At 38.5% G+C, this 27,089-nt stretch overlaps 6 protein-coding genes across 7 annotated transcripts in view; 4 read left to right on the top strand and 2 right to left on the bottom strand.

Moving 5' to 3' along the window:
* Positions 1 to 225: 225 nt before the first annotated feature.
* On the bottom strand, positions 226 to 977 carry LOC6040564 (protein anon-73B1). The gene is made up of 2 exons (XM_001849892.2): positions 607 to 977; positions 226 to 542 (listed from the first exon to the last, which is right to left on the bottom strand). The coding sequence occupies exons 1-2, from the start codon at positions 877 to 879 to the stop codon at positions 438 to 440; spliced, it is 378 nt and encodes a 125-aa protein (XP_001849944.2). The 5' UTR covers positions 880 to 977; the 3' UTR covers positions 226 to 437.
* Positions 978 to 1,486: 509 nt separating this feature from the next.
* LOC6040565 lies at positions 1,487 to 2,895 on the top strand. The gene is made up of 2 exons (XM_001849893.2): positions 1,487 to 2,380; positions 2,444 to 2,895. The coding sequence occupies exons 1-2, from the start codon at positions 1,610 to 1,612 to the stop codon at positions 2,657 to 2,659; spliced, it is 987 nt and encodes a 328-aa protein (XP_001849945.1). The 5' UTR covers positions 1,487 to 1,609; the 3' UTR covers positions 2,660 to 2,895.
* A 2,311-nt stretch (positions 2,896 to 5,206) lies between these two features.
* On the top strand, positions 5,207 to 7,036 carry LOC6040566 (zinc finger MYND domain-containing protein 10 homolog). Its single transcript, XM_001849894.2, has 3 exons — positions 5,207 to 6,489; positions 6,553 to 6,693; positions 6,773 to 7,036. Exons 1-3 carry the CDS (start codon positions 5,366 to 5,368, stop codon positions 6,834 to 6,836), a joined length of 1,329 nt encoding a protein of 442 aa, XP_001849946.2. The 5' UTR covers positions 5,207 to 5,365; the 3' UTR covers positions 6,837 to 7,036.
* Positions 6,846 to 7,849, bottom strand: LOC6040567 (40S ribosomal protein S12). The gene is made up of 4 exons (XM_038255341.1): positions 7,738 to 7,849; positions 7,472 to 7,491; positions 7,072 to 7,405; positions 6,846 to 6,999 (listed from the first exon to the last, which is right to left on the bottom strand). Exons 2-4 carry the CDS (start codon positions 7,486 to 7,488, stop codon positions 6,928 to 6,930), a joined length of 423 nt encoding a protein of 140 aa, XP_038111269.1. The 5' UTR covers positions 7,489 to 7,491; positions 7,738 to 7,849; the 3' UTR covers positions 6,846 to 6,927.
* A 2,631-nt stretch (positions 7,850 to 10,480) lies between these two features.
* LOC6040570 (GTPase Era, mitochondrial) lies at positions 10,481 to 11,845 on the top strand. Its single transcript, XM_001849898.2, has 2 exons — positions 10,481 to 10,832; positions 10,900 to 11,845. The coding sequence occupies exons 1-2, from the start codon at positions 10,605 to 10,607 to the stop codon at positions 11,776 to 11,778; spliced, it is 1,107 nt and encodes a 368-aa protein (XP_001849950.2). The 5' UTR covers positions 10,481 to 10,604; the 3' UTR covers positions 11,779 to 11,845.
* A 4,444-nt stretch (positions 11,846 to 16,289) lies between these two features.
* The window catches only part of LOC6040571 (sodium-dependent serotonin transporter), a 44,813-nt gene continuing 34,013 nt past the window's right edge, over positions 16,290 to 27,089 (top strand). The window contains exon 1 of one of the 2 annotated variants that reach the window (XM_038254280.1): positions 16,290 to 16,783. The gene's annotated coding sequence lies outside the window, so the exon portion shown is untranslated. Of the gene's footprint in view, positions 16,784 to 25,531; positions 25,548 to 27,089 lie in introns of those variants that run through there. The other variant, XM_038254281.1, reaches the window with a different exon arrangement.

Genomic DNA, 27,089 nt, shown 5'->3' on the forward strand with positions numbered 1-27,089 from the left:
TCTCAGCTTGCTGTTTTTGCATATGAGACATTTATGCGAACATAGGCAGTAGGTATATCTCGGAAACAAAAAATGATAGAGCAAAACTTGACAGTTATTTTCGAAGTAAATTGAACGCTAAATTGAATATAATCAAACTTTGAAGCATTTTAATTTTGCGCAATTGAAAACTTTACATGCAATTTTCTCAATACTCTCTTTTTTTGACGATAGTAGATAGTAATATATACTTAATTGTTAGAGCATGATGCGTCTCTATTGGTAAAATGTTGTTTTATTTAACGCTAAAAGAAAGTCCTGCTGAACAAACTAAAATGAGTATTTCTGACACAAAGAACTCGGAATGTAGCAGTTTTAAGTACTGGCAAAAAAACAAACAAAATATCACATCAATAAACTATTGCAAAACATCCGCTGCTCGTTCAACTACTCGAGATTCAACGCCTCTTCTTCTTGTCTTGCTTCCGGCTGCGATGGTACGGACGCCGCGGTGTATTCTGCGGCGACGAGTGTTCCGAGCTGGAATCCTCACTGTCATTTCCCTGCGAGTAAAACGAAACCTCAGAACCCCCACCTCTACGGTCGCTATAGATTCTTCCAACAAACCTTCGAGCAGCCGTCGCCTCCGCCGGACGAATCCGGCAGCACAATGCAGGCCGCCAGGCAGACCATCTGGAAGATGGCCCCCACGTACAGCCCGTACCGGATGACGAGCCCGAAAAAGTCCTCCTCGGCGATGCTCACCAGTGTGGCGCTCATTTCCGGTTCCCGAGAGTTGTCGTCGTCGGGAAGACGGTCGCACTTTTTGCACCTTGTTGGTATCGATTTTTTTGCTTGCGAGAAAACAGTCTTTGGTTTTGGGTGGGGGAGGCGATTCATTCACCGTGCAGGTGTGCTGCGTTTCCCATACACAATCGTCGTTTGGGTTTGGTTCTGGATCTCCTCACGCAGAAAAATAAGGTATGTTTCAAGTTTTTTGTTAAATCAACGCTTAACGTCAAAGCACCTTTTTCAAAACAACGAAAGACCTATGTCAATTTTTATGTACAACGGTGACACAATTAAAAACCATTTCTGATCACTTTTTTCATTTTAATGCAAAAAAAAATATATTTATATATTGACAAGACAACATTTTTTCGATGGATCAACTATGGTCCCCTTGGAACGAGCTGTCAAGTAGAAACTTTTCTGTCAAGAAAGACCGCGAGGTTAATTTTTCCAAATTGATTTAAAAATCCATTTTAAACCCGGAGATGTTTTTGAAAAGGTCCAATACCCCTGACTCAAGGCGGTTTCAAAAACACCCAAAAAGCAAAAACTGAAAATTTGGTTTATTGGACCTTTTCAAAAAAAAAAAAAAAACTCCAGATTTTAAAGACAACTTTGCAGCTTTTCTCATGGAAGGGAACTGTTTACTGTTGCACGCATGACGGCATGACAGTTGCGAGGCAGCTGTCATGAGCACGAGGGGTGTACCGATGGTTGAATTACTTTCAAGAATGTCATGTTTTTCGTCAGGCCTTGCAAATAACAAACAAAATTGTGCTGTAAATTTTGTGATGATGATTTTTTCGTGAAAAGTCCGGCGAATCCGTAATTTGGCGCCATGGCCAGGACGAGCAACGTGCGCGTCAAGCTGTGCGATCAAATCCTGCTGCATAAGTTGCACCTGCTCAACAATGCCGTGTCCCGGACGGGCGTCACGGAGCGCGAGATGGAGGAAGCGTTCAAGCTGTCCATCGGCTATCGTCCCAGCCGGTTGTCGTGGGCCATGTCCTGGAACGACGGAACGCTATCGATTCTGTACAGTGTCATCTTCCTGATTGCTCTGTTCGTGTTGACCCCGTTCCTGGCGTCGTTCTTCGAGGTCATCCTCGGAACTCGGTGCATCGTTCCGAACAACTATCTAGTCTGGGAAGCGACACGGCCGCTGTCCGATTGTGACTTTTGTCGAGGCGTCCAAAGTCCAATTATACTGTCCAACTGCTCGCGCGAGGAATTCAAACCGTACGCGTACTCTTCACGGCCCATAATCATCAAAAACGCCGTGTCCCACTGGCCAGCGGCACAGTTTCTCAACTTTACCTACCTGAAGGACCTCTACCAGAAGCATCCGGCCGCGTTGGACAGCTTTCACGAGGACTGTCAATTTCTACACTTCAAGTCCAACTTCCAAACGCTGCGGGACGTATTCCGTATGTCGGAAGACTTCCGCACCGGCCACAAACCGTGGTACGTGGGCTGGAGCAACTGCAACCCGGTCATCCTGGCCGAGCTCCGCAAACTCTACCCGAAGCCGCACTTTCTTCCCGAGGACGCCGAAATGCCCAACACGGACTTTGTGTTCCTTGGGTACGAACAGGGCGCCCTCATGCACGTAAGAACATGTCAAAAGTGGTGTCAAAAGTTCAAAAACTCACTCCAAAATTCCAACTTCCAGATCGACTACATCCCGCGGCTCATGTGGCAGGCCCAGCTGCGCGGCAACAAAACGTGGATCCTGGCACCGACCCCGGAGTGCGACAACGAGTGCAAGAGCTTCAGCTTTTACGTGGAACCGGGGGACGCGTTGCTCGTGGATACGCGCCTCTGGTACCACGGAACGTTCATCTCGAAGGGGGAGTTTTCGTTGACCATTCAGTCCGAGTACGGTTAGTTAGAGGAGGAGTGGGGATGACGATGGACTGTAACAGCAGTGGTACCGAAATGGTGGAAATTTTAGTCATTTATTGTGTGTGCATTTTATAATTTCTATGATTTTGGTTGTATTTTGTATATAAATGTTTATTTTTGTTTTTGTATTAAGCGTGCCATTCGTGTTTAGTTTGTATGACACTAAAGATATTAAAAGAGCAATAAAAATGTTAAAAGATTCATAATTTGATGATCCGATTACTAACGCTTCAAATTCTAATACTGTTTGATGATCTGAAAAAAAATCTAGAGTTTTTTTAAAGGTCCTATAAGCTAACGTGTTTTATATGTTTATTATAATAGGACCTATTAGAAGAAAAAAAAAACTCTAGAAATGCATTATTCCAAAATTAAAAAAAAAAACATCGGATAATCGAGTCTGGACTGCATAATTGGGCCCTAAAATGAAGCATACAGCGATAAAGCTTATTTTTCTGAGTACGACCACAAAGAGTTTAAAATGGATTTTTAAATCAATTTTGAAAAATTAACCTCGCGGTCCTTCTTGGCAGAAAAGTTCCTACTTGACAGCTCGTTCCAAGAGGACCATAGTTGATTCATCGAAAAAATGTTGTCTTGTCATTTTTTTTATGCATTAAAATGAAAAAAGTGATCAGAAATGGTTTTTGATCGTGTTTTTTACCGTTGTAGATAAAAATTTACATATAATAAAAAGCCGAGAAAAACGCAAGACAAATTTGTCCCGCCCATAAGGTTAGGTGTTAGAATTTCACGAAAAAGTGATTCTTCTACGGTTTTCTGGAACAAAATGCTAAAATTTATTGGTTTTTTGATAGTTCACATGATTTAGAACCAAACTGCATCATTAACTCAATATTGACAAAATTACATATGGGACGGACTTGATTTGTGCGGCAGTAACCCATTTTTTTATTATTTCAATTTTTTTAACATGCTGTCATCTGGGGCGAATTGGGCAACTGTTTAAGTGGTTATATCAAGGGTTATATACAGTACTTGTTCGGTAACTGGGCTGAGAACGTAGCCCAGTCACTGAATGCTGCTCACTAAAGGAGCTATTGCACTACGGTAAACAAACGAACTCGCAGTTTTTGACAGTTTGCCTGCTTTGTTTGTTTGCCTGGATTTGTTTGTACAAACGTCAGCCTGCATACATTTTGCCCTGTTTGCGAGTTTGTTTGCGGTAGTGTAATGGCTCCTCAACTGGGCTGAGCGAAAAATAACGAGGGGACCACCGATGCATAATATTTTTCTGATGAAATATAAAAATAAAAGTAACTCAATTGTTTTTACAATGCTTATTTTTCATACATTTCTTAAATTGTGACTTGAAATTAAATAAAAGTTTGAAAAAAGTTTTTTATTTATTGAACATGATTTTTGCCTCCATTATCCCCTCGGCCATTTCGGTTAGTTTTGGTTTTTTGACGTTTGTCTGCTTTTTAACTGAGCTACGGCCCAGTTTTCGAGCGCCCAGTTAAAAAGCAGCCCAGCTAAGCAACGCCCATTTACCGAAAAAAAAAACAGATCAACTAAAAAGATGATTTTAAATCATTCCTGAAAGTTTCATGAATAAATTTCATGATTAAACTGAGTAAAATACGAACAAAAACATTTCTGGAGTTTGTTTTGAAAAGGTCCAATAAACCAAATTTCTAGTTTTTGCTTTTTGGGTGTTTTTGAAACCGCCTTGAGTCAGGGGTATCAAAAAACACCCAAAAAGCAAAAACTGAAAATTTGGTTTATTGGAATTAAAAAAAAACGCCAGATTTGTTTATAGAACCTCATAAAAAAGTCTTCAAATTTTCGTCATTTTCTTAAATTAAAAAAAAAAATAGTACAAATCTCTGGTTAGTTTGCAATACGTCGTAAGAGCCATCGCGACCTCACACACTTATTTGAATTTTTCTCTGAAACAAACCAAATTTTCACTGTGTTTCAGTAAAGAGCCTTTAAAGGACGTGCAGATGAACAATTCAAAGCATTTTTGAATTTGTGAATTTGTAAATTGAACGAGAACCAATAAAAAAACTGCTTTGTTTACAACTGGCGCTTAGGACCATTTGAAAACTAACCCAAGAAATGTTGATAAATTGGCTTGTAAATTAATCTTCAATTTTTTTTATAGTTGGTTTAAATTTTTGAGTGAAATATATAAACAAAAAATAAAATGAAAAATGAATTTCCCTGATAATTTCAGGTTTATCCAGAAATCAACACAGACTATCAAAACTAGTCGTACACACCAATTTCTTTTTACTGAATTTATTCAAATTTACTACTGAAATTTTCAGTACATGAAAACTTGCCGAAATTTTCAGCTAATTTTGACAGCTCCAAACGAATTTTAACTGATGTTCAGCGAAAAACTAATTGAAGTTTTCAGTAGTGCAGTTTTCAGTTCATATTAACTGAAAACGAACATCCGAATTTGCTGTATACATTTATCCAACGAGGCTCTGTCGAGTTGAATAAATACTACGAGTGCTGAAAAAATCGAGTTTAGTAACAAGTTTGCATAAAACGTTAAAAAATTACTCAACAATGAATTTCATTGTCTGTGATCCAAATATCGATCCAACCTGAGATCTCAGCAAACCAGCATGGTCGACCGTTTCTCCTGGCAACGGGGTTGTTTATTCCGTTTCAAAGATTTTTCAGCTTCAAACGAGATTCATTAGTCAAAATGTCCTACCCGTGTGCGGTCTTCCCGGAGGAAGTGGACCTGCTGGTGAGCGGGTTGCGCCGGTTCCCGGTCGCGGACATCGGCACCCCGGCCTGGTTCGACCAGAACGAAGCGATTCTGAGGCTGACGCAGCAAAGCTACATCGAGGCGAGCACGAACCAGGAGGAGGTGGTGAAGGAGCGGCTGGTGGCGGAGGACCGACTTCCGGTGCTGGTGCACGAGATGTACTGCGTGTTGGTGTGGCGGAGCCGGGTTCTGCCAAAGCTGTTGGTGGGGGATTTGGAGGCGACTTTTGTGCTTTACAGCGTTTTGTACTATGAGATGAATGTGGCGGCGGTGCTGGAGACGGTTCTGTACCATCGGAATAGCTGCGAGGCGCTCGGGGGAGTGGTGCTGGATTTGATCGATTACTGTGCGAGTGCGGTTGGGTTGCTGATCGGGATGACGAGCTGTGAGCGGGTTGAGGGTGGTGGGGAGGACTTGCTGAACGAGAGCGGGAAGGAGGAGGTTGAGCGGATGAATGAGCAGATGGCGTTCAAGATTGGGATGAAATGTTTGTCGATTTTGGGCAGTTTGATGAGTAATTTGGACGTGCTTCCGTTGAGTGCGGGCAGTCGAGTGACGAAGGTTCACGATGTTCCGTGCTTGGTGGCGGAGATTTTGCACGCCAAACCGTGGCTCAGGAAGCGGAAGGGAATTGAAAAGTTCGTGAACGATAGCTGGAAGCCGGTTTACGGGGAGGAGATCACGAAGGTGACCAAAACGGAAGCTCAAACCTGGTTCTGTCTGTTTGGGTTGCTGTTCAACGAGAGCACTTCGAGGAATTATGAGATAAACGACTTCCGCCAGCGGGAGATAGGCAAGTGCGTTGGATTGATGAATGAGCAGTTGCTGGACCAACTTCCGGCGCTCGCGCAGTTGAAGCAGTTTCTTTGCACGCTGCAGATGAGCGGCAACGGTTCCGGTGGAAGTAAGAAGAGCGACTTGCTGCTAGAGGAATTACCGGAAATAAAGGACGGTCTGATTGAAGAGGCACGCAAGTTTGGTTGGAGCAAGATTGTCCAGGCTCACAAGGAGATTTTCGTCGATTTGACCCAGGAACAGTTGACTTCCGTGGCAAAGAGGTAACGGTTATATCCGGTCCGTAATTTGCCACTTTAACACTGTTAATTTTGGTTTTGTTCCAGACTCAACGCGGCGTACAACACCGACCTGCTGGAGAAGATCAACAGCGGTACCGATGACGGCGGCCATCGAATCTGCTCAACCTGCAAGAAGTCCGCCGAAAAGCGATGCTCCAAGTGCGAGTCCGTGTTTTACTGTTCGCGGTAGGTTCCGGCGAGGTCACAAACACACACACACACAAAACCAACAACTAATTTCATACCTTCTTTTGCGATTTTTCAGCGAATGCCAGGTTGCGGATTGGCCCCGCCACAAGGAGCTGTGTCATCAGTTGAAATCACTTTGAGAGAGCTTGTTCACGAGTTTGTATCCATTTCTGTATTAATAGTTTAGCAAACATCCTCTTCCTTTAATACAACGCACACGCACAGCACAGCTTAGCTCGACTGTCTGAGCTGCTTCAGGTGCTCTTTGATGACGTCGTGAGCTGGGGTTTCCTCACCGTAAGCCTGCGGAACGAGAACAAAATAAAGGAATTAGATCAACAAGTGACTTAAGTCTCAAGTTTGTTTGCTTCTCACCTTCAGCACCACGCAGGAAGCTCCGCAGATCTTGCGCGGCTTGCCCTCCTTGTCGATCTTGCACAGGCCGGACCACTCGCCGAGCTTCTTGTTCGAGTCCACTCGGATGAGCGGGATCTGGTGCTCGTTGCACAGGGCCGTGATCAGCTTCTTGTACTGGGGCTCGTCGCAGCTCTCGGCCAGGATGCACAGCACGGCCTGACGCTTGTCCAGGGCCTTGCACGCTTCGTGGATTCCGTGCACAAGCCCGTCGGCGATCAGCGACTTCTTCAGCACCTCCTGGAGGGCAGTGTTGACGTCCATGGTTCCGTCGACCGGAGCGACCGGGGCTTCACTGTAAACCAAAACATTACCCGTTAACACCGCAAACTAACCGTGAAACTCCCCCGGAAATACTTACACTTCAACGTCGGACATTTTCTGCAAAAAAGAAAAAGATAAGACAAAAAGTTAACAACTCCCCTTCAAACCAACAGGAACCACCAAAACATCGCTCGGAAAAACGGGCGAAGACAGGTTAGCGGCAGCGTAAACAATTTTCCACTTTTTTCCCCGATTTCCACTCGAATCCAACCCGCAAATCGACCGCCCCCTAATCCGCAACACTTTTCCGAACAATGTTTCGCCAGTTTCGACGCGAAAATCCGCCAATTTACGGCAACTTACGGGATTTTTTTCGCGGATTAAACGAAATGTGTTCCAACAGCCGGAGCTTGATGACGGGAAAAGAGCGACATTTGCCCGGAAGTTGATATTGGTGCGAGACGTTTGACAGCGCCCGACACTGCTGCCATCTTCTTCCCCGGGTAGGGGCGCACGGGGGGTACTTTTGACGTTTGATGACGAAGCGCACAGTAAAACACCGCTTGTTTGGATTTTTTTTTATTGTGTTTTGAAATTAAGATTAAAATTTTGGGGTAACGTTATCACTGTGCACAAAACTGTCACTCGCAATCACATATTGTACAATCCTGGAGTTTTTTTTTTAATGACCAATAAATCAAATTTTCAGGTTTAGGTTTTTGCGCATGTTTTTAGGTGTTTTTTAATACCCCTGACACAAGGCGGTTTCAAAAACACCCAAAAAGCAAAAACTTGAAATTTGGTTTATTGAACCTTTAAAAAACTCCAGAAATGTTTTATTACTACATAAAATTTTCCTTTTAATGTATTTTTTTTTAATGAGAATGTTTGATTCAACGTTGATTTCAAATTTAAAAATTGAAAATACAAATTTTTCAATTTCAGAATTTAAGATTTTTTTTATTTGGGAATTTAAAATTATACATTTTCAAATGTTATAAAGCAAGCCATTATTATTTGTTATTTATTATTATTTCTCTAACTTTGAAAATAAATTGAAAATATATTAATTACTTAAAATTTTGAAAAAAACGTAACATACATTTAGCGGAAATTCTCGTATGTTTGGCAGGTTAAGCACTTGCTCTTAACACCATCCAATTTGCTGAATTTCACTATTTAAGCAACTTATTTTGCAAAATTTTTGATATGAAACTTGCTTGCTCACATTAGAGGCACGCTGGAATTAGATGCTGTACCCCTATATTCTAAAATTTTTCTTTTTTTTCTTTTATTTGAATGTTAGAAATTGTGATTTTGAATTTCAAAATTTAAATATTGAGTTTTATAATTTCAGATTTTAGAATAAGGCTTTCTAGGCCCAGTGAAAAAAATATATTTTTAACTCAAAAATGATGAACTCCTCGTCACAGTGTCCTGATGCCAACAATGATCGAGCTGTAGCTGTCACAGCCCTGCGAAGTATGTTGGCTGACATATCGGGCAGTCAGTCAAATAAACCAGCTAGAAGTCGCTTGACAGAAACATTTTGCTAGAAAGAGATAGGAAACCTGATGCAAACAAACGTCCAGCTGTCATGTAAACATACTTTGAATGTGTTGGTAAATTTCTGACTAGAAAGCCTTATAGGGTCCTAAGCACGATGTTATTTTTTATGTTCAACGTTTAAATTTAATTTCACGATTAAATTTTTTTTTCTGATCACTATTTTTCATTTTAACAACCTATCTTTTGACCTATGAGAGTATGGGTGTTGGAGGCTGTTGCAAAAAGATATTAAGGTTTTAAAAAAATCAATTTTTAACAGTTATTAGCCAAAGCTATGAGAAAAAGTCAAACCGATCCTGGATTTCTATGGCCCATTTTGAAGTGCTTCAAAAAACCTTTCAAATGCATCTACGAAAGTTGGAATTGATGAAGTTTTACGGAAATGCGAGCAATTTTAAGATTTTTTTGGTTTTTTGGACCTCAAACATCGAAGCCCGTTTACCCCGTTTCCCTTTGTCGTAGAGGGCTCATGTTTGGCATGAGTTCATCTCATGTATAGACAAACAAACGCTGAAAGTTTCTTTCAAATCGGAGCACCTTGATACGACCTGTTACACATTGGTGAAAAACTCGCTCTTAAGAATTTAAGAACCGTTAATTTTAGAATTTATAAAAAATATTTCGAAAAAAAAAAATGGTTTGTGTAATTTTTGTATTTCAGATTTCTAGAATCCTAGAATGCCAGTATTTTACAATTTAAAGCTTTAGAATATTATAATTTTTATTTCAATTTTGAATTATCAGATTCTGCTGCTTTGAATATTCAAAATTTTATATTTCAAACATTAAATCTTTATTATTTTGTATTTTGGAATGTGTGAACTGCGTACACTGAAAATATGCCACACTTTTTATTCAAGTGCCCAAACACTTGAATGATTGAATAAAGTCACATCGTAGATCTAATTGGTTTGTGTTTCAACATCAATCCAAACCACTATCAAATGCAAGTGTTTGGGCGGTTGACTTTTTGGTATTTTTTGACATGTTATTTTCATTCGGGTGGCTCAAGCTTTTCAATTGTTTTGCTCATGAATTTGTCCCACCTTCTTGAACTATTCAAAGTAATGAGCAAAACACTTGAAAATGATCTTAAGATCTACCCAAAACAGGCACTATTCAAAGTCAACGTGATTATCCACATGAATTTAATGTGTTTCACTGATTGATTTTTGCGCGACATTCATCGATGGCTAGAAGCGAGGCAAGAACCAATAGCACAAAAACACTCCCGTATTCAACTGGCCGGCCGGCGCAGTGGTAGCGTGCACGACTAGCAAGCGAGAACCTGTAAATCGCTTGCACGTACTTTTTTCAACGCCATTTAAAATTCAAGTGTTTGGCTATTGACATTATTTCATGGCCAATCACCGAAATTTCAAGTGTTTTGCGATTGATATTTGAGTGCTCTGTACAGCAGGGCCAGATCATGTGTAGAACACTTCGTTGAGCTGTGTAAGTTTTGCTCAGTGTACATCCCTTTATTCTTGAATTTGACGTCTGGCAGCACGGTTCTCAACTGACATTTTCCCGAGCGCACGTGTGACATAACGAACCAAAACAAAGTTCGTAACCGATATGAAGCAAAATAAAACTCAAAATTTGAAATGAGTTCATAAAAAGTTCAGTTTTTTTAAAAACACATTAGCTACAAAAAAAAAATGTTCGACAAACCGCTGCTGATTCTGTTCCGCCGTGCGCTCCCGCGAACCTCATCGTGGTGCAGGAGCTTTGCTGTCAAACCGTCGGAGCATGTTCCGGACGGACGACCGGACGCGGGCGTATCTCCCGCCGGCCAAAGCACCTCTGAAAAGCTGATAAAGGTGGCCATTATCGGGGTGCCGAACGCGGGCAAAAGTACGCTGATTAATCACCTGATTGACCACCGGGTGAGTGACTTGAATTTTTATTTTTTGTTGAAGATGAGTTGATTTTGGCGGTGATTTTTGTTTGCAGGTTTGTCCCACGTCGATGAAGGTTCATACCACAAGGGCAGTTTCGAAGGCGATCCATAGTCGGTCCAATTCGCAGATTATTCTGTTTGACACGCCTGGGTTGGTTGGGGAAAAGGAGATGAAAAAGCACCAGCTGGATAGCGGGTTTGTGTCCTCGTGCCGGCACGCCATCCAGAATTCACACCTCATCGGAGTGGTTCACGACGTGTCCAACACGTGGACTCGGAATGCACTCAATCCGGTGCTGCTGGAGGTGCTCAAGGCTCATGCCAGCATTCCGAGCTTTCTCATCCTTAACAAAATCGATACGCTCAAGTCGAAGCGGATTTTGCTGGACATTGTGAAGAATGTGACCAACAATCGGCTCGAGAGCATAAAAAACTACAGCATCCGGAAGCGCAAGAGCACCGACAAGCAAGAGGAAGTCTCGCGAAAAGCCCCGGAAGCGGAAGGTTGGCCGCACTTTTCGGAAATCTTTATGGTTTCTGCGATGACCGGCGATGGGTTGAAGGAAATTATGAGCTTTGTCCAGTCGCACGCAAAAACCGGCCCTTGGGAACATCTGGCTACTGAGCACACCGACCAGACGCCCGAGGAACTCATCGTGCAAAGCGTCCGGGCCCGGCTGCTGGACTATCTGCCGCAGGAGATTCCGTACCTGCTGCAGACGGAGCTGGAATTTTACGAAAACATCAAGGGAAAAATCTTTGCCAGTGCCGTCGTGACGTGCCCGAGTGAGCGTCTCGAGCGGTTGGTTTGTGGCGAGGCGAACGGCAAGCTCCGGCAGATCACCGAACGAGTCACTTCGGATCTGATCGAAACGTTTGCGGGACCCGTCTCGTTGACCATCGCCACAAGGATAAAGGGGAAGGAAAAGTAATGGGGGTGTTGTAGATGAGATGTAATTAATAAATTATGAAAAAAAAGTAAATAAAAAAGTCTTTGAATATCGAGTCCAGATTCCATTATGCGAAGGTCTTGGTAAAAGTACATGTATGTATGTATGTATGTATGTATGATCTCCATACCAACAGGCAACTTGGTCCTGGAATCGAATGTGAGCGCTTGGTGAACAATTCGATCATCTTTTACTCCGTAATCTGTACTCCCATGTGCATACGTTGTTTTGCACGAATTTTAGTGCTACAAATACCGACGCTAAGAATAAAAATAATCCGTCTTTCCCTCCCCAAGCACCGGAAATTTGTAGCGGGTGTAGGGACATTTTGTATAGACGCCCTTGCTCCCATCACGTCACGTATGGTATGGAGCGACGAGAAATTAATAAGCATGACCCACCAGTCGAACCAGGCAATCCTCAACTCAGAGCGAACGACCAAGGGAACACCCTACCGTTTGAAAACGTCACCGACGAACCCAACAGATGTCCAAGGAAACGCACCGGATTGAGAACATCATTCGCCGATGAGTTGCTACCAGGAAATGCTAGCCATGGTGATGTTGGAAACTGGAAAGCAGCTCCAGTATCTGCAACAGGCTCGGGAATCGCGATTTGAGGTTTCTGTGACATCTCCTCTTGCTCCGCTGGAATCTACCGCCAGGACACAGTTTTCGCGACCACCACATTTTCCACTGGATATCTTCGGAAAAAGGCAATTTTCCGCACTATTTGAAACGAAATTTGAGGGACAAAATTGACAGCAACATTTTTTTCGATCCGCACACACGCGTGGCTTACTTCGATCCGAAGGTCTTGGAAAATGTACACTTCGGATAATCGAATCACTGTTGTCGAGCTTAAGGAAATAAGACCCCTAAACTACTCTAAAATGATTTAGAATTTTTAATTGCCGAACTCGATTTTTATGTGCGCAAGAAAATTCTAATAATTTGTTATTAAGCCTTACCTGTCGTGTGTCACCATGTTTTACTTTCTACGTATAAATCTCCCATGGCTGTTCTCGATTTATAATATATTGCCTCCTCGCCGTGAAATTATTTACTTTTCCTGTCATTCTCAAGCGACGAATCGGCCTACTTTTCTCTGCCAAAAATAACAGAATTGAAACTATTACTAAAACGTGCTTTTCAGCACTAGTATTGTCCGTTTCTCTCAAAGGAACACACCGCAACATTTTTCAATGTTTTTTATTTGTTTTTCAATGGTGAATTTACTTAACACATGGACGTTTGACATAAAATTCCATCTAAACAATTTTTTTTTGGAATTTCAAAAATAGTATTTTTATATCTTTGATTATTTTTAAATTTGTTTTTTTTTTGGTTTTTGAAATATTTGAAAATTTTGAAATCTTTTGACGATGCCTGAGATATGTAGGGGTATGTGGGAAGACTTGATCCCTTTTTTTGTATCGCACATAACTGTGTCACTATGAACTTTTTCATGAATTGAAAGCTTAAACATTCAAGTATGTTTGGCTCATAAGAGTATTTCATCAGATGAACTATTCGAATCATGCCAAGCGTTTAAAAAAATATTTTAGGGAATTTTCGAAAAGTAAGAGGTAACTGTCATTTTGAAGAAATTTTAAGCAAAATGTTTCTTATTCATCCAAGCTTTTAATTTTCTATAAGTTACAGCAATTTCACATAAAATCTGTACGTTTGTGTTCAAAATATAACAAGTTTAGTTTGTAAAAATTTAAAAACCTAAAATATTCTTTTTTGCAATTCCGTCGTGAAACTACTTACTTTTCCTGTCATTCTTGAACGACGAAATAGCCTACTTTTCTGTACCAAAAATAACAGAATCGAATAGCAACACTTTTCAAAATTAATGCAGAAAAGTTCTACTTTTCAGCACTTGTTTCGAAAAGTAACACTTTTCAACATTTTTTTTTTTGATTTAAACGATTTATTGACAAAATACATGAAAATTTGACATAAAATTTCACTCAATGTGTGTTTTTTGGAATTGCAAAAAATGTTGTATGGAACTCGTTGCAAAACTTGATATTTTCAGCACTCTTCGTATTTATCCAACTCGGTGAACCTCGTTGGATAAATGTACGACTCGTGCTGAAAAAATCCTCTTTTTGCAACTTGTTGCATAAACTACTATTTTGCAATTCCTTCGTGAAACTACTTACTTTTCCTGTCCTTCTGGATAAACGAAACGGAACATTTCCCTACCTAAAATAACTGAATGGAAAATTAATACCTTTCATTACCAGGTGCTGAAAAGTTGAACTTTTCATATTTTTTTTGTTTTGAACGGTGAAACTAAACACATGAATGTTTGACTTAAAATTTCATTCAAGAAGCGTTTTTAAGGAATTGCAAAAAAAAATGTTGTAAGAAACTAGTTGCAAAACTTGATTTTTTCAGCACTCGTCGTATTTATCCAACTCGGTAAACCTCGTTGGATAAATGTACAACTCGTGCTGAAAAAATCTCCTTTTTGCAATTTTTGCATAAACTACAATTTTAGACCAAAATTGAGCATGTTCACAAAAGCTTTTTGAATTTTTGTTTACAAAACATTTGAAAAATGGTTCAAACTGCAGTAAGTTATGTACAACTACACTAAAGGAAACTATGTACGAAACCCAGTCCAAGCTTGAGGCTGATTCCAGTGACTGTAAAAATGCAAGGATCAAGTCTCCCTAAACTCATTTTTTTATACAATTGATTGTAAAAATAGTATGACGATAAATTTAACGTCAAATGCGTAATGGCCTATCTACAATCACTTAGCTTAGAAAATTTCACTTAGCTTAGGAATTTGAATCAATGGAAATGAATCTGAGTTTCTACAATGAAAAAGTAATCAAATTAGAAACTGACGATTGGTTTGGAAAATTTCAAAATCTACGGTAAGTTGACGTTTCCATATCAAAGGTAAACAAACAACTGCATAGCAACGTATATCAGCCCAGCAAGTTTTCTATGTTGATTGTGGATGACGAACGTAAGTTGCAGACTTTCCTAAGTAACTACTTTACTTAGATGTTCTAAGCTAAGTGATTGTAGATAGGCCATAAGGGTTTAGGAGTTAATAAGTTTATCAAACAATTCATGTATAAAAAATATGTTTTTGAATAAATTTTGAGTGTTTTCTATACATATCAAAACAAAGAAGATACATTTATTGAGGTTTTGATAAAAATTTATCGAAATGATTGACATTTTTTCATCAAATATGATCTACAATATCCGTTAATGCCATCCAGATTCCTTTAAAATATCTATACAGCCTGTGGTAAAGCAATATCCTTAGGGTGTCCAAATTACCACACGCTCCCCTCCCGCTCCCTCTCCCCATAAGCATTAAAATTCTCCAAAAGAATACAGAATTAAAACTACTCGCCAAAGCTTCGAATCAAACGAAATCAATAAAACATATTTTGAAACCGATAATTTCTATTTTTTTGAATTCGTCAATACTGAAATCTTACCAAAATCGACAAAATTTTTCCCTACTGTAAATATTTTTAAAAATATTTTTTTACTGTAAATATTTTAAAAATCGAAAACATTGTTGTTCAAAATCGGATTCTTTTTACAATTTGGAAACATTTCCATGTTGTTGAATTCGACAACAAAGAGTTTCGGATTTGCTTACAGGATTTCTATCCGTGAATTATGTTTATTGCGTGTACTTAACATATTACATTTTATTTAACTTCTTAACTAGGGCTTAAGTTTGAGATAGGAGAACTTTTGTGAAAAGATATCAAAAACATAATATTTTTGTGCAGTACTATAAGAAAAAGCTTTACTTTCTCTACAATGGAGCCGCTTGGTTCTCCAACACCAACTCAAAGGAGCAACTGTTTAACGATTCAAAACTATTTCGAAAAATCATTGCCCTGTTCCCGGGGGCCCTCATTTCAATAAATTTCCCACCCCAATTCACCGATTTGTCTCGTGCCGTCGTGTGTCCAAACTCATGAATATGTACGTGCGTGAAGTGATTCGAACCCGGAAGATGGGAGAAATACAAAAAAAAAATGGAGTAAGGGAAAATTAACACAATATCAGTTCTAAACGTTCCTTCCTTCTGCACAAATCGCAGTAAGCTGGTCAAGCTTCGTCAGCAGGTCCTGCCGTCTGGCTCGTAGTAGGCATTGTCCCGGATGCGGGTCGGCGCAGCACCCTTCCTTGGAGAGTTTTTGGGGGGAAGGGGACGCATCATTTATCAGTAACTGATATATGGTTCGAGGGCTCATGGTTGTTCGCAGTGGCGCCGAGCCTCCAGAATACTGCTCTCAAGGATGACTCGATGGGGTGGGTGGTTGGGCGGTCGTTCTCTCACAGGTTGCTTCGATGACGATGATGACGGTGTGTGGAGCAACAGAACCAGAACATCAACCAGAAGCAACAAGCAGCAGCAGTAGCAGCCAGAAGCAGAAGCAGAAGCCGCGATTGTAGAAGGAAAAAGGAGCTTTTAAGTCATCGTTTCGCACAGATTTGAGTCAGTCGTCGACGTGCAGCCAAACCGTGCGGCTCGCAACTTTTTGGCCTGCCTGGTTTGGACTAGAACAGATCTTGTTCTAAGGTGAAAGAGAAGTGTTCAACAGTTGGAACATTCTTTTTTGGCAACTTGTTGCAAAAATTAGGAGAACAGTTATTTGGAGCAGTTTTGGAAGAGAAAAACGGTTTAACCAGTCTGTGATTAAGAGAACGATTAGATTCAAACGAAGAAAAAAATGTTAAAAGTGAAAATGAAAGCGTTAATGGACGAGATCGAACAAATTGGTTGGTAAAGTGGAGAAGAGTTTAACAGTACTTTATTTGCATTTGATCTCGGGCAAACATAAATTACTTTCTGACTGATGCCAGTGAGTGTTTAAAGAGTGTCTATTTGTTCAAAGTGTGTGTCTCGTTTGGTGATTAATATCTTGTTGGCGCCACCGAAAATCCCCGCACTCCTCATGAGCCGTCGGAAGTTTAATTGAAAAGTAAATATAATTCAAAACGATAAAATTTTCATTTCCAGCTCTTATCGCACCAACAGCCAGTCGTTAAACCAAATCCAAATCATGCCCCGTCGGAAAATCCGCAATCGCCAGTTTTGTCAGATTAGTCTTAAAAAGTAACGAGTTTGGCGCGGTTTTGGTGAGAAGGGTTTCACTTTTTTTCCATCAAATGAATGTGTTCAAGCAAAGGAGGCGTTGCGCTTGGCTAATTGCCTAATTGGTGATAGCAATCGATTTGTCGCGCCACGCGTTACCGCGCGCTTCGCCAACTTGGATGAAGATCGTTTGTGGCTGGGCGATGGAGAGGGCCGTTTTAACGCGCCCGTTTGGCGCATCTTTTGATTTTTGCAGCGTTTTACGAGTGGCGTTAATTTGGCGTGCGGAGAGTTTTAAGAGAAGCCATTATGTGCAATTTAACTGGATATTAATTTAAATGTTTAATTATGAGTGGCTGCAGATAAAAAGGTCTGTAAATAATTTGGTACAACGTTCCCTTTTTTGCTTCAATGATCTATCTGTAAAAAGTGAGCACTTGATGATTAAAATACTCAAAAATCTTGAGGTGTGGAATTGGCGTTCATTTGAACACCGTATCAAAGTCACCCCGAGATACCAATATCACCCTAGTTTACAGTACAGAAATTTGCTCATGAGCAGTTTAATTATTAATAAAAGGCAATCACAAAATTAAATTTAAGTTAGAATTATTTAAGAGCTTAGCCTTGAAAAATAAATCCACGTGAGTCCTATCATGTATCTCACCTCACCTCATATAAAGAAAACAAAATTTAAAAAATCCTAATAAGTTACACATTTTCCTAAAAAGTACTGCAAAAAACCTCCAAGAGATCTTTTTTCTTTGTTTTTATGTGTAAAGCAAACAATTTAAATTCATTCAAAACCCTTTTGCAACTGTATTGTACAAAACAGGAATTTGTTGAACTATTTGAAGAACAATGAAATCTTTACATCCATCGCAATTATAAACTAAATTCAACTATAGATGCAAGAATTACATTTCCAACTCAATCTATCAACCAACTCTACTAGAAGAGGCACATGAAAATTTCAAATTTAGTTTGAAAACTTTTTAATTTTTTGATGCAAAAACACCGAAGCAAAAAAATAAATAAATAAATAAATAAGGCAATTTGCAATCCTATACGTTTTCGCAAATAGACATTCAATTGTATTTTTTGATTTGGATAAAACTTTGTCGGCAAAGTTTCAGGTTATGTTTAGGACGATTCGAAAAAAAAAATAGGTACGCAGAATAAAAAATGCATTGACTGTTCCGTTTTTTTTTAAATATTTTAAAGCGGACAAAAAAGTGAGCTACAGGGTATGACGTATGAACGTATAGTTTTTCACAAAGCCATGAATTTAAAAATAGTGATTTTTGGAAAGTATTGAAAATTCCCCCAAAAAAGTTAAAAAAAACATTTATGGATGTAAAATTGAATTTGGAATCGAAAAGAGTTTTAATTTTTTTATTAGATGCAAAGATTTTGAGTTAAAGCCATTTTTAGGTTATAATAAAAAAAGTCGTTTTTAATCTGAAAATAATAAAAAAATAACATTCTGGTGCAACATTTGAAAAGGTAGCATAAGAGCAGTTCTCTCAGATTTCGGTAATTTGTTTTTTTTTTGTATTTTTTTATCCGACTGAAACTTTTTTGGTGCCTTTGGTATGCCCAAAGAAGCCATTTTGCATCATTTGTTTGTCTATATAATTTTCCATATTTGGCAGCTGTTCATACAAAATTGATGTATGAATTTCAAAAATCTGTATCTTTTGAAGGATTTTTTTTTATCGATTTGGTGTCTTCGGCAAAGTTGTAGGTGGGTAATTCTCCGCCAACTCACACAGCAGTTGCCCCGACCCCTCTTCGATTTGCGTGAAACTTTGTCCTAAGGGGTAACTTTTGTCCCTGATCACGAATCCGAGGTCCGTTTTTTGATATCTCGTGACGGAGGGCGGTACGACCTTCCATTTTTGCACATGCGAAAAAGAGGTGTTTTCAATAATTTGCAGCCTGAAACGGTGATGAGATAGAAATTTGGTGTCAAAGGGACTTTTATGTAAAATTAGACGCCCGATTTGATGGCGTAATCAGAATTCGAAAAACGTATTTTCATCGAAAAAACACTAAAAAGTTTTAAAAATTCTCCCATTTTCCGTTACTCGACTGTAAAAATTTTGGAACATGTCATTTTATGGGAAATTTAATGTACTTTTCGAATCTACATTGTCTCAGAAGGGTCATTTTTCATTTAGAACAAAATTTTTCATTTTAAAATTTCGTGTTTTTCTAACTTTGCAGGGTTATTTTTAGAGTGTAATAATGTTCTACAAAGTTGTAGAGCAGACAATTACAAAATTTTGATATATATACATAAGGGGTTTGCTTATAAACATCACAAGTTATCACGATTTTACGAAAAAAAGTTTTAAAAAAGTTGGTCGTCATCGATCATGGCCGTTCATGGTCACCCGCGACAGACACGGACGACGAAACAAAGAGAAACGCAAAAAGTAACTTTTTCAAAACTTTTTTTCGTAAAATCGCGATAACTTGTGATGTTTATAAGCAAACCCTAATGTCTATCAAAATTTTTGTAATTGTCTGCTCTACAACTTTGTAGAACATTGTTACACTCTAAAAAATAACCCTACAAAGTTAAAAAACACGAAATTTTAAAATGAAAAATTTTGTTCTAAATGAAAAAATGACCCTTCTGGGACAATGTAGATTCGAAAAGTACATTAAATTTCCCATAAAATGACATGTTCCAAAATTTTACAGTCGAGTAACGGAAAATGGGAGAATTTTTAAAACTTTTTATTGTTTTTTCGATGAAAATACGTTTTTCGGAATTCTGAGTACGTCATCAAATCGGGCGTCTAATTTTACATAAAAGTCCCTTTGATGCCAAATTTCTATCTCATCACCGTTTCAGGCTGCAAATTATTGAAAAACACCTCTTTTTCGCATGTTCAAAATGGAAGGGTCGTACCGCCCTCCGTCACGAGATATCAAAAACGGACCTCGGATTCGTGATCAGGGACAAAAGTTACCCCTTAGGACAAAGTTTCACGCAAATCGAAGAGGGGTCGGGGCAACTTTTCCCGATTTCGTGTGAGTTGGTAGAGAATTACCCAGGTATGGATATGGACTACACTGAAAAAAAATGATACACGATAAAAATTTTTTTGATGGTTTTTTTATTTAACTTTTTGTCACTAAAACTTGATTTGCAAAAAAACACTCTTTTTAATTTTTTTCATTTTTTGATATGTTTTAGAGGACATCAAACCAACTTTTCAGAAATTTCCATGTTGTGCAAAAAATCCTTGACCGAGTTATGAATTTTTGAATCAATACTATTTTTTTTTTAAATCGAAATATTGGTCGCAAAAATTTTTCAACTTCATTTTTCGATGTAAAATAAAATTTGCAATCAAAAAGTAATTGAGTGAAATTTTGATAAAGTGCACGGTTTTCATGTTGAGGTCATTTTTAGGTAACTTTTTTGAAAAAAGTCGCAGTATTTCATTTTTTTAAATAAGTTTACATGTTTGCCCACTTTAGATTTTTTTTTGAAAAGCTGAGAAAATTCTCTATATTTTGCTTTATTGAACTTTGTTGATATGACCCTTAGTTGCTGAGATATTGCCATGCGAAGGTTTAAAAACATGAAAATTGATGATTTCCAAGTCTCACCCAAACAACCCACAATTTTCTAACGTCGATATCTCGGCAATTAATGGTCCGATTTACAATGTTAAAAAATGAAACATTCGTGAAATTTTCCGATCTCTTCGAAAACTATTTTGAAAAAAGTTACCTAAAACTGGCTTTAACTTGAAAAGGGCCAGTTTATCAAAATTTCACTAAAGTACTTTTTGATTGCAAATTTGATTTTACATCGAAAAATGAAGTTGAAAAATTTTTGCAACCAATATTTAGATTTTTTGAATAAATTAGTATTGATTATAAAATTCATAACTCGGTCAAAGATTTTTTGCACAACCTGGGAATTTCTGAAAAGTTGGCATTTTATGTCCTCTAAAGCATTAAAAAATGAAAAAAATAAAAAGAGTGTTTTTTTCAAATCAAGTTTTAGTGACAAAAAGTTATATAAAAAGTCACCAATTTTTTTATAGTGTATCATTTTATTTCAGTGTAGATCATATCCATACCTACAACTTTCGCGAAGACACCAAATCGAACAAAAAATCCTTCAAAAGATACAGATTTTTGAACTTTCATACATCGTATTTGGTATCAAAAAAGTTTCAGTCGGATGAAAAAAATACAAAAATTAAAATTCTAAAAAAAAAAAAACGATTTCGTAGAGAATTGCTCATAAGTATTTGGATAGCTGGAACTTTTTAGCAAATTCCAAGACAACAGGCAACTATTCAACAAAACTCGTAATATTAAACGGTAGTTGTGGATGCCATCTATCGTTATACGCATCGAAATTGAAAAATTGTGTGTAAAAATAGTGAAACTCGTAAAAAATTTTTGAACCTTCCAAAAAAAAAAAAAGATTTTTAAAATCACCACTTTCATTTAAAATGGCTTAAATGGCTTAAAATATTTAAAAAATATTTTAATTTAAGTTGAAAATGACTGAAAAATCATGTACCAAAAATATGCAAATATTTTTCAAAGGTTTTGTAACATTCAAAAACGGCTCGAAACGAAACAGATTTTCTCTTAAAAAAATGAAATTCAAGTGCATTTAGTTGAAATTTAGAGTTTTATTTGAAAAGAATAGCTTATAGGACCTTAAAAAAAACACTCTAGAAAGAAGTTTATAATGCATTCCTCTGTGTTTAAAAAATTTTTTGGCCTGTTCAGATTTATTCAAAGATCATTTGAATTTTAGTGATTTTTTGATGTACAATACAAATAAACGTATGTTTCAAAGGTTGAGGATTTGGTTCTAATGCTACCCAACTCGCTGATTCTCACCAATTGAACCAATGGAGCACTTCCATTAGAGCAGTTTTTGTTTTTTTTTCAATGTATTCCTTATGGGAGAACTGTCATTTCCACCACTCGAATCGGGTGCTTCATTGTTGCAGCTTTTTTGACATAATTTGGTTGCTTATATTTTTATTTAGGTATTCATAAAAAAACGAGGTATGGAAAAAGCTGTAAAAATGTTGACTTACCAATTCCTTTAAAAAAAATGAATTTTCATATTAAAAAAGAACGAGCTCATTTCTCAAAACCTTTTCCACGACACAGTAATGACTGGGAGATTCGCACTTCGCTTGATGCTGCCAGTCCGATGGACGCCCTTTTTTAATGAAATAAAAAGATGAAAAATATAGGATGAAATTCTCGGGGTCATTGCGTCCACGGCACGTAGTAGGCTAAAATATCGTTGAAGGGCTTGCCAACCAGTCAGCAAGTGCAGCTTTATAGTAAAAATTTATTTACTATACCGACGCGCGCAAATGACCATCATCGTCAACGAACTTTTTTTGCACATTCATTCATGACAATAATGCAGTGACGATTTGTTTAAGCGCGCGAATACGTTTGATTAGAGTGTGCCATGGAATTAAAGGGGAGCAGCTTGCTGCGATTCATTTGATTCAATTACTGCACCGAAATATTCTAAAATAAAAACGTTTGACAGATCTTTAAAGTTAGCAGTAATCATGTATTCAAGAATTGAACACCATTCCCCAAAGCAATTTAAAACACCATAATCGATAGCAACTGCCAAAACACGAAACCAGACGATTAATCCAAGCTGGTATCGTTCGCGCTCCCTCTTTCGATTGGTCCCCGAGCAACTGTTTCTAATGACCGCAAATACTAATTGCTGCGGCGTGTCGTCGGTGGTTCGGACCGAGCTCATATTAGTGGAAAGGGTCAAGTTTCAGTAAGTTTGACGCGGTAGCCGGCGACGACGACGACGTCTACTATGAGTGTGCCGGGTTTTGTTTTTCTTTACAAATTCCTCTCGGTCGAGACCGAGGCCCGTCCGGTGACGCACACAATGTTGATGTTTTGCAGCTCTGCATCACCACCAGCATCATCATCATCAGCACCGGCGCTCATCAACTCTTGCCATGGAGATTTGGTTTCGCTGTTGTTTGCACAGGTGAAAATAGCACCCAGTAAATGCCTACTAGATAGTGCAGGATTGTTGTTGTTGTTGTAGTTTAGTAATGGTCAACTCGTCTCGTGACAAAAGGTAAAAGGTTTTCTTATCTAGCTGGATTTTCCGGTTTATGTTCTAATCTGAAGTGAACTTATCACACTACAGTCAAGGTGTATCACACTGTAACCAAGGTGGGTTATGTAAGTAAAAAAAGTAAATCTTTCCCAGTTCCTGAGGGGAACACCCTTGAAGAGTATCGGGGCCGGCATTTACAAAGCGGATTCAGTGGCAGTTTCATTCTCAACTTAATGTTACTATGTTAAGGTTAATGTTAACATTCCATAGGTCGCCTCCCTAAGGTGTCGTGATAAGGTCCAGTTTGTGACGATACACTACCTTCCCTTTACTAAGCAATCGATTCCAGAAGGGAAAAGATCACCAGTTGTGTTGGTCCGAGCCGGGATTTGAACCCCGATCTGCCGCTTACGAGGCGAAAGCGTTACCACTGGGCTACGTGGCTCGGTCTTATGCATGTTTCAAAATGTAGTTAATTCAATTAGTTGCAAAAAGAAGATTTTTCACAGCACGAGGCGTACATTTATCCTATAATCTCTAAAAATAGGTTTTCAAGGGAGTTGAATATATTATTTTGCCATTCTCAAAAAAAAAAAAAAAAAAAAATCAGTGAACTATTTGTTGCTGTTTTCGATACAAGTGCCGAAAAGGTAAACTTTTTAAATTCAACATTAATACCAATAATGAAAAAAATAGTATTTAGGCCATTGCAAATTAAAGTATCACAATTCCCCTTTCAAATATGTTCCGAGATTATTTAGCTGGAGACGCATGGTGCTTTATGTTCAAACAATGTACCGAATTCGATATGGGACCATCCATAAACCATGTGGACACATTAGGGAGGGGGTATGGCGATTGTTCACGCTGCATACAAACAAGATTTTTGTTGTATGGACAATTGTCCACTAGGGGAGAGGGGGTTGAGATTTCCAAAAAGTGCCCACGTGGTTTATGGATGGTCCCTAATATTTTTTTAAAGAAATCATACCTCAAAATCCGGCCAATGAATATTCACCATTATTATATAAAACTATATAAAAAAATCATATCCAAATATTATCAGCTGTGAACTCTTTGGTCCCGAGTTCTTCAAAACAGCAAAACAAAGATTCAATTGACCTTTAAGGGTATTTAGAAATGTTTTCTAAATGTCCTAGTGTTTTGTATTAAAAGCCCAGCCTTTCTTTTGAAACATGGTCGGAGATATATATAAAAAAGTAATTTTTGAAAATCGTTCCAAAACGCACTACGCAGCCGTTTTATCAAGTGTAATCAATGTAAATGGAGCACCCGCAGTCGAGCAGTTTTTGACAGTTCGCTCCATAAGAAATACATTGTAGAAAAAAGCAAAAACTGCTCGAATGGAAGTGCTCCATTGACTCCATGGCTTAAAATGGAGCACTTCCATTCGAGCAGTTTTTGCTTTTTTCTACAATGTATTTCTTATGGAGCGAACTGACAAAAACTGCTCGATTGCGGGTGCTCCATTGTCAATGGAGCACCGGATTCGAGTGGTAGAAATGACAGTTCTCCCATAAGGAATACGTTGTAGAAAAAAGCAAAAACTGCTCGAATGGAAATGCTCCATTTCAAACTTAATTTTTCTTTGAAAAGCTTTTGCAAACGATTGTTAACTGAACTAAATAAATATCGTTTTGAAACAACATTTAAGGTTGATATTTTCCAACTTTACTTGCAATGTTTTCTAGAAGCATTTTGTGGTGCTCATTGAATTATAAAAAAAAGTCCTTGGAAGAGAGGAAAAATAACATTAATACTAGCTTACTTTTTCATGACGTCCTATCTACCTCCATCAAAACCTATGGCGCATTGGTAATTTTGAAAAAGTAATCTGGAATAAAACACTTGGTTTGGGATTGAATCTATCGAAGATTTCAAATTAAAAAAAAAACTTCTGCTCAGTTTAAAAAAAGAAATAAAATGATCTATTTCTAATTAACTACAATTCTCTAAATCCTGGATCCATCCAGTAAGCACCGATGAGTCACACTCTCTGGACATGCTTCCGCGGATTAGTGCTGCTGATAGTGGTATCATGTAGTGTCTAGCCTACTGCGTTTAAACTCTCAGCCGCGATGAATCAAGTGTCTCTCCACGGTCACTACCTACTTGGCAACATTCTAGCGCAAAATTCCACCCTCATCAAAGCAGGCAGTGCATTTCCATCACGCGAGCTTAGCAGGTGGTCTCGTTTACGCGCGCCTACTCCCATCAAAAACACCGGACAATGGGTTACCAGAGATCATAATCGCGCGCCGAAATTTGCGTTCGAATTGTGTGTATGCAAAAATAGGTGAATCACCATTTTTGACCGTTTGAAACGCGTGCGTCAATCGATCAATCACTCAATCAAAACCGCCAACTCTTCGCCAGCGAGCCGGTTCAAAACCGATAACAACCGATTCGCCTAACCAAAATGTGAAATTGATGTTTGGGGGGTCGCATTTTTTGTTGTTTAGTTGTTGCGTGAAAGTGAACCAGATGTCGTCAGTCGCATCATCGTTCTGGTCGAAAGGTAATTAGTTTAGTGCGGAACTCACACACGCCGAATGCAATTAACGGCCCCACGTGGGAACTCGCGGTACGCTCGTGGACAATTTCGCGCGTTCCTGGCCGGAGGCAGATCGACCACAAACACTAAACGGCGAGGCACATCGCGCTTTTGGAAGGGGCTTAATTGAACTATCGCGAGCCTCGATGTTTGCTCCATTGAAATATATTAATTAAATCTGGATCTCTTTCTCTCTCTATTAAACAACCTTGAACGGTTCTCCATCGACCAATAATACAGATTGATCTATCAAAGTCACATTTCCCCACTTCCACCCCTCCACAGTTTAGTCATCATTTTGTCAATTTGTAAATGCGATAGTCGTTGTTTTTTCTCTCCGTTGATAAACCGATTAACTTTTACAGTTTTACTCTCAAGCGGGAACCGACGACGACGACCAACTGTGAAGTGAAAATGGGGAGCTTAATTTTCATAAAATAAATAAATATCGTACCCTTTTGCGACCCCATCCCCCAAACCTGCCCCTCGCAACTTCATTTCAACCCTCGGCTGATTTTTATATTAAAGTCGTCCCTTTTTAATTCCATTTTACAGCCGTTTTGTGCGATTACAGCAAGTGTCACGCTGTCTGCGCTGGGTGTGTGTGTAGTGGGCCCTTGTACGTGCGAGCTTTTTTTGCACTTCAAAAGTTCATTCCAATCCTACTTGTGTTTTGGTTGACGGTAACGCGTCGCACGGCGTCAGGGTTAGTAGGCTATGGCGTTGAATGAAAACTGGAAATTTGAGATTCAAAAGTAATAATTTATTTTTTCGAGCTTATTTTTTGTGTTATGTTGCAAATAGTATTTATTTTAAAAATGAAAAAAAGTTCTATGTCACTACCCTTTTTTTTCATTTCTGATCATTTAATGAAAAAAAAATAAGTTAAAAAAAAAACAAGACAACATTTTTTCGATGGATCAATTATGATCCCCTTGGAATGAGCTGTCAAGTAAGGATCTTTCTGTCGAAAAGGGCCACGAATTTTATTTTTGAAAATTGATTTAAAAATTCATTTTAAATCCATTGATAAATAAGCTTCATCGTTATGAACAATAATATCACAAATCTAAGCTTCATTTTAGTACCCAATTTTATATACATCTTCCTGTGTGTTTCTGTGATTAATCTTGAAAACGGTGCACTATCTCTAAATTCTGATTCTACGATGTTTTTTTTCTTTTTTCTTATTATAGTCTTGAAACTTTCTCACACCTTTTTTTGAAAAAAAAAATTGCCTGTTTTCATCAAACTTTTTTTTCAATGTTTTTTGGAAAAATCTCTTTTCTTTTTGAGAGATTGCCTAGAATATCGCATTATTTTATCTCAGGATTTTCATTCTACATTTTTGCCTTCCTCACCTTACTGAGGAAAGGCTATAAAATCACTCGAAAAATGAACTTCTTAATTTGACCTCGTAGACCCACCTTCACGTATACCTATCGACTCAGAATCAAATTCTGAGAAAATGTCTGTGTGTGTGTGTGTGTAGGGATGTGGGTCTGT

This window comes from Culex quinquefasciatus, chromosome 2 (assembly GCF_015732765.1).
Source record: "Culex quinquefasciatus strain JHB chromosome 2, VPISU_Cqui_1.0_pri_paternal, whole genome shotgun sequence".
Lineage (NCBI taxonomy): Eukaryota > Metazoa > Arthropoda > Insecta > Diptera > Culicidae > Culex > Culex quinquefasciatus.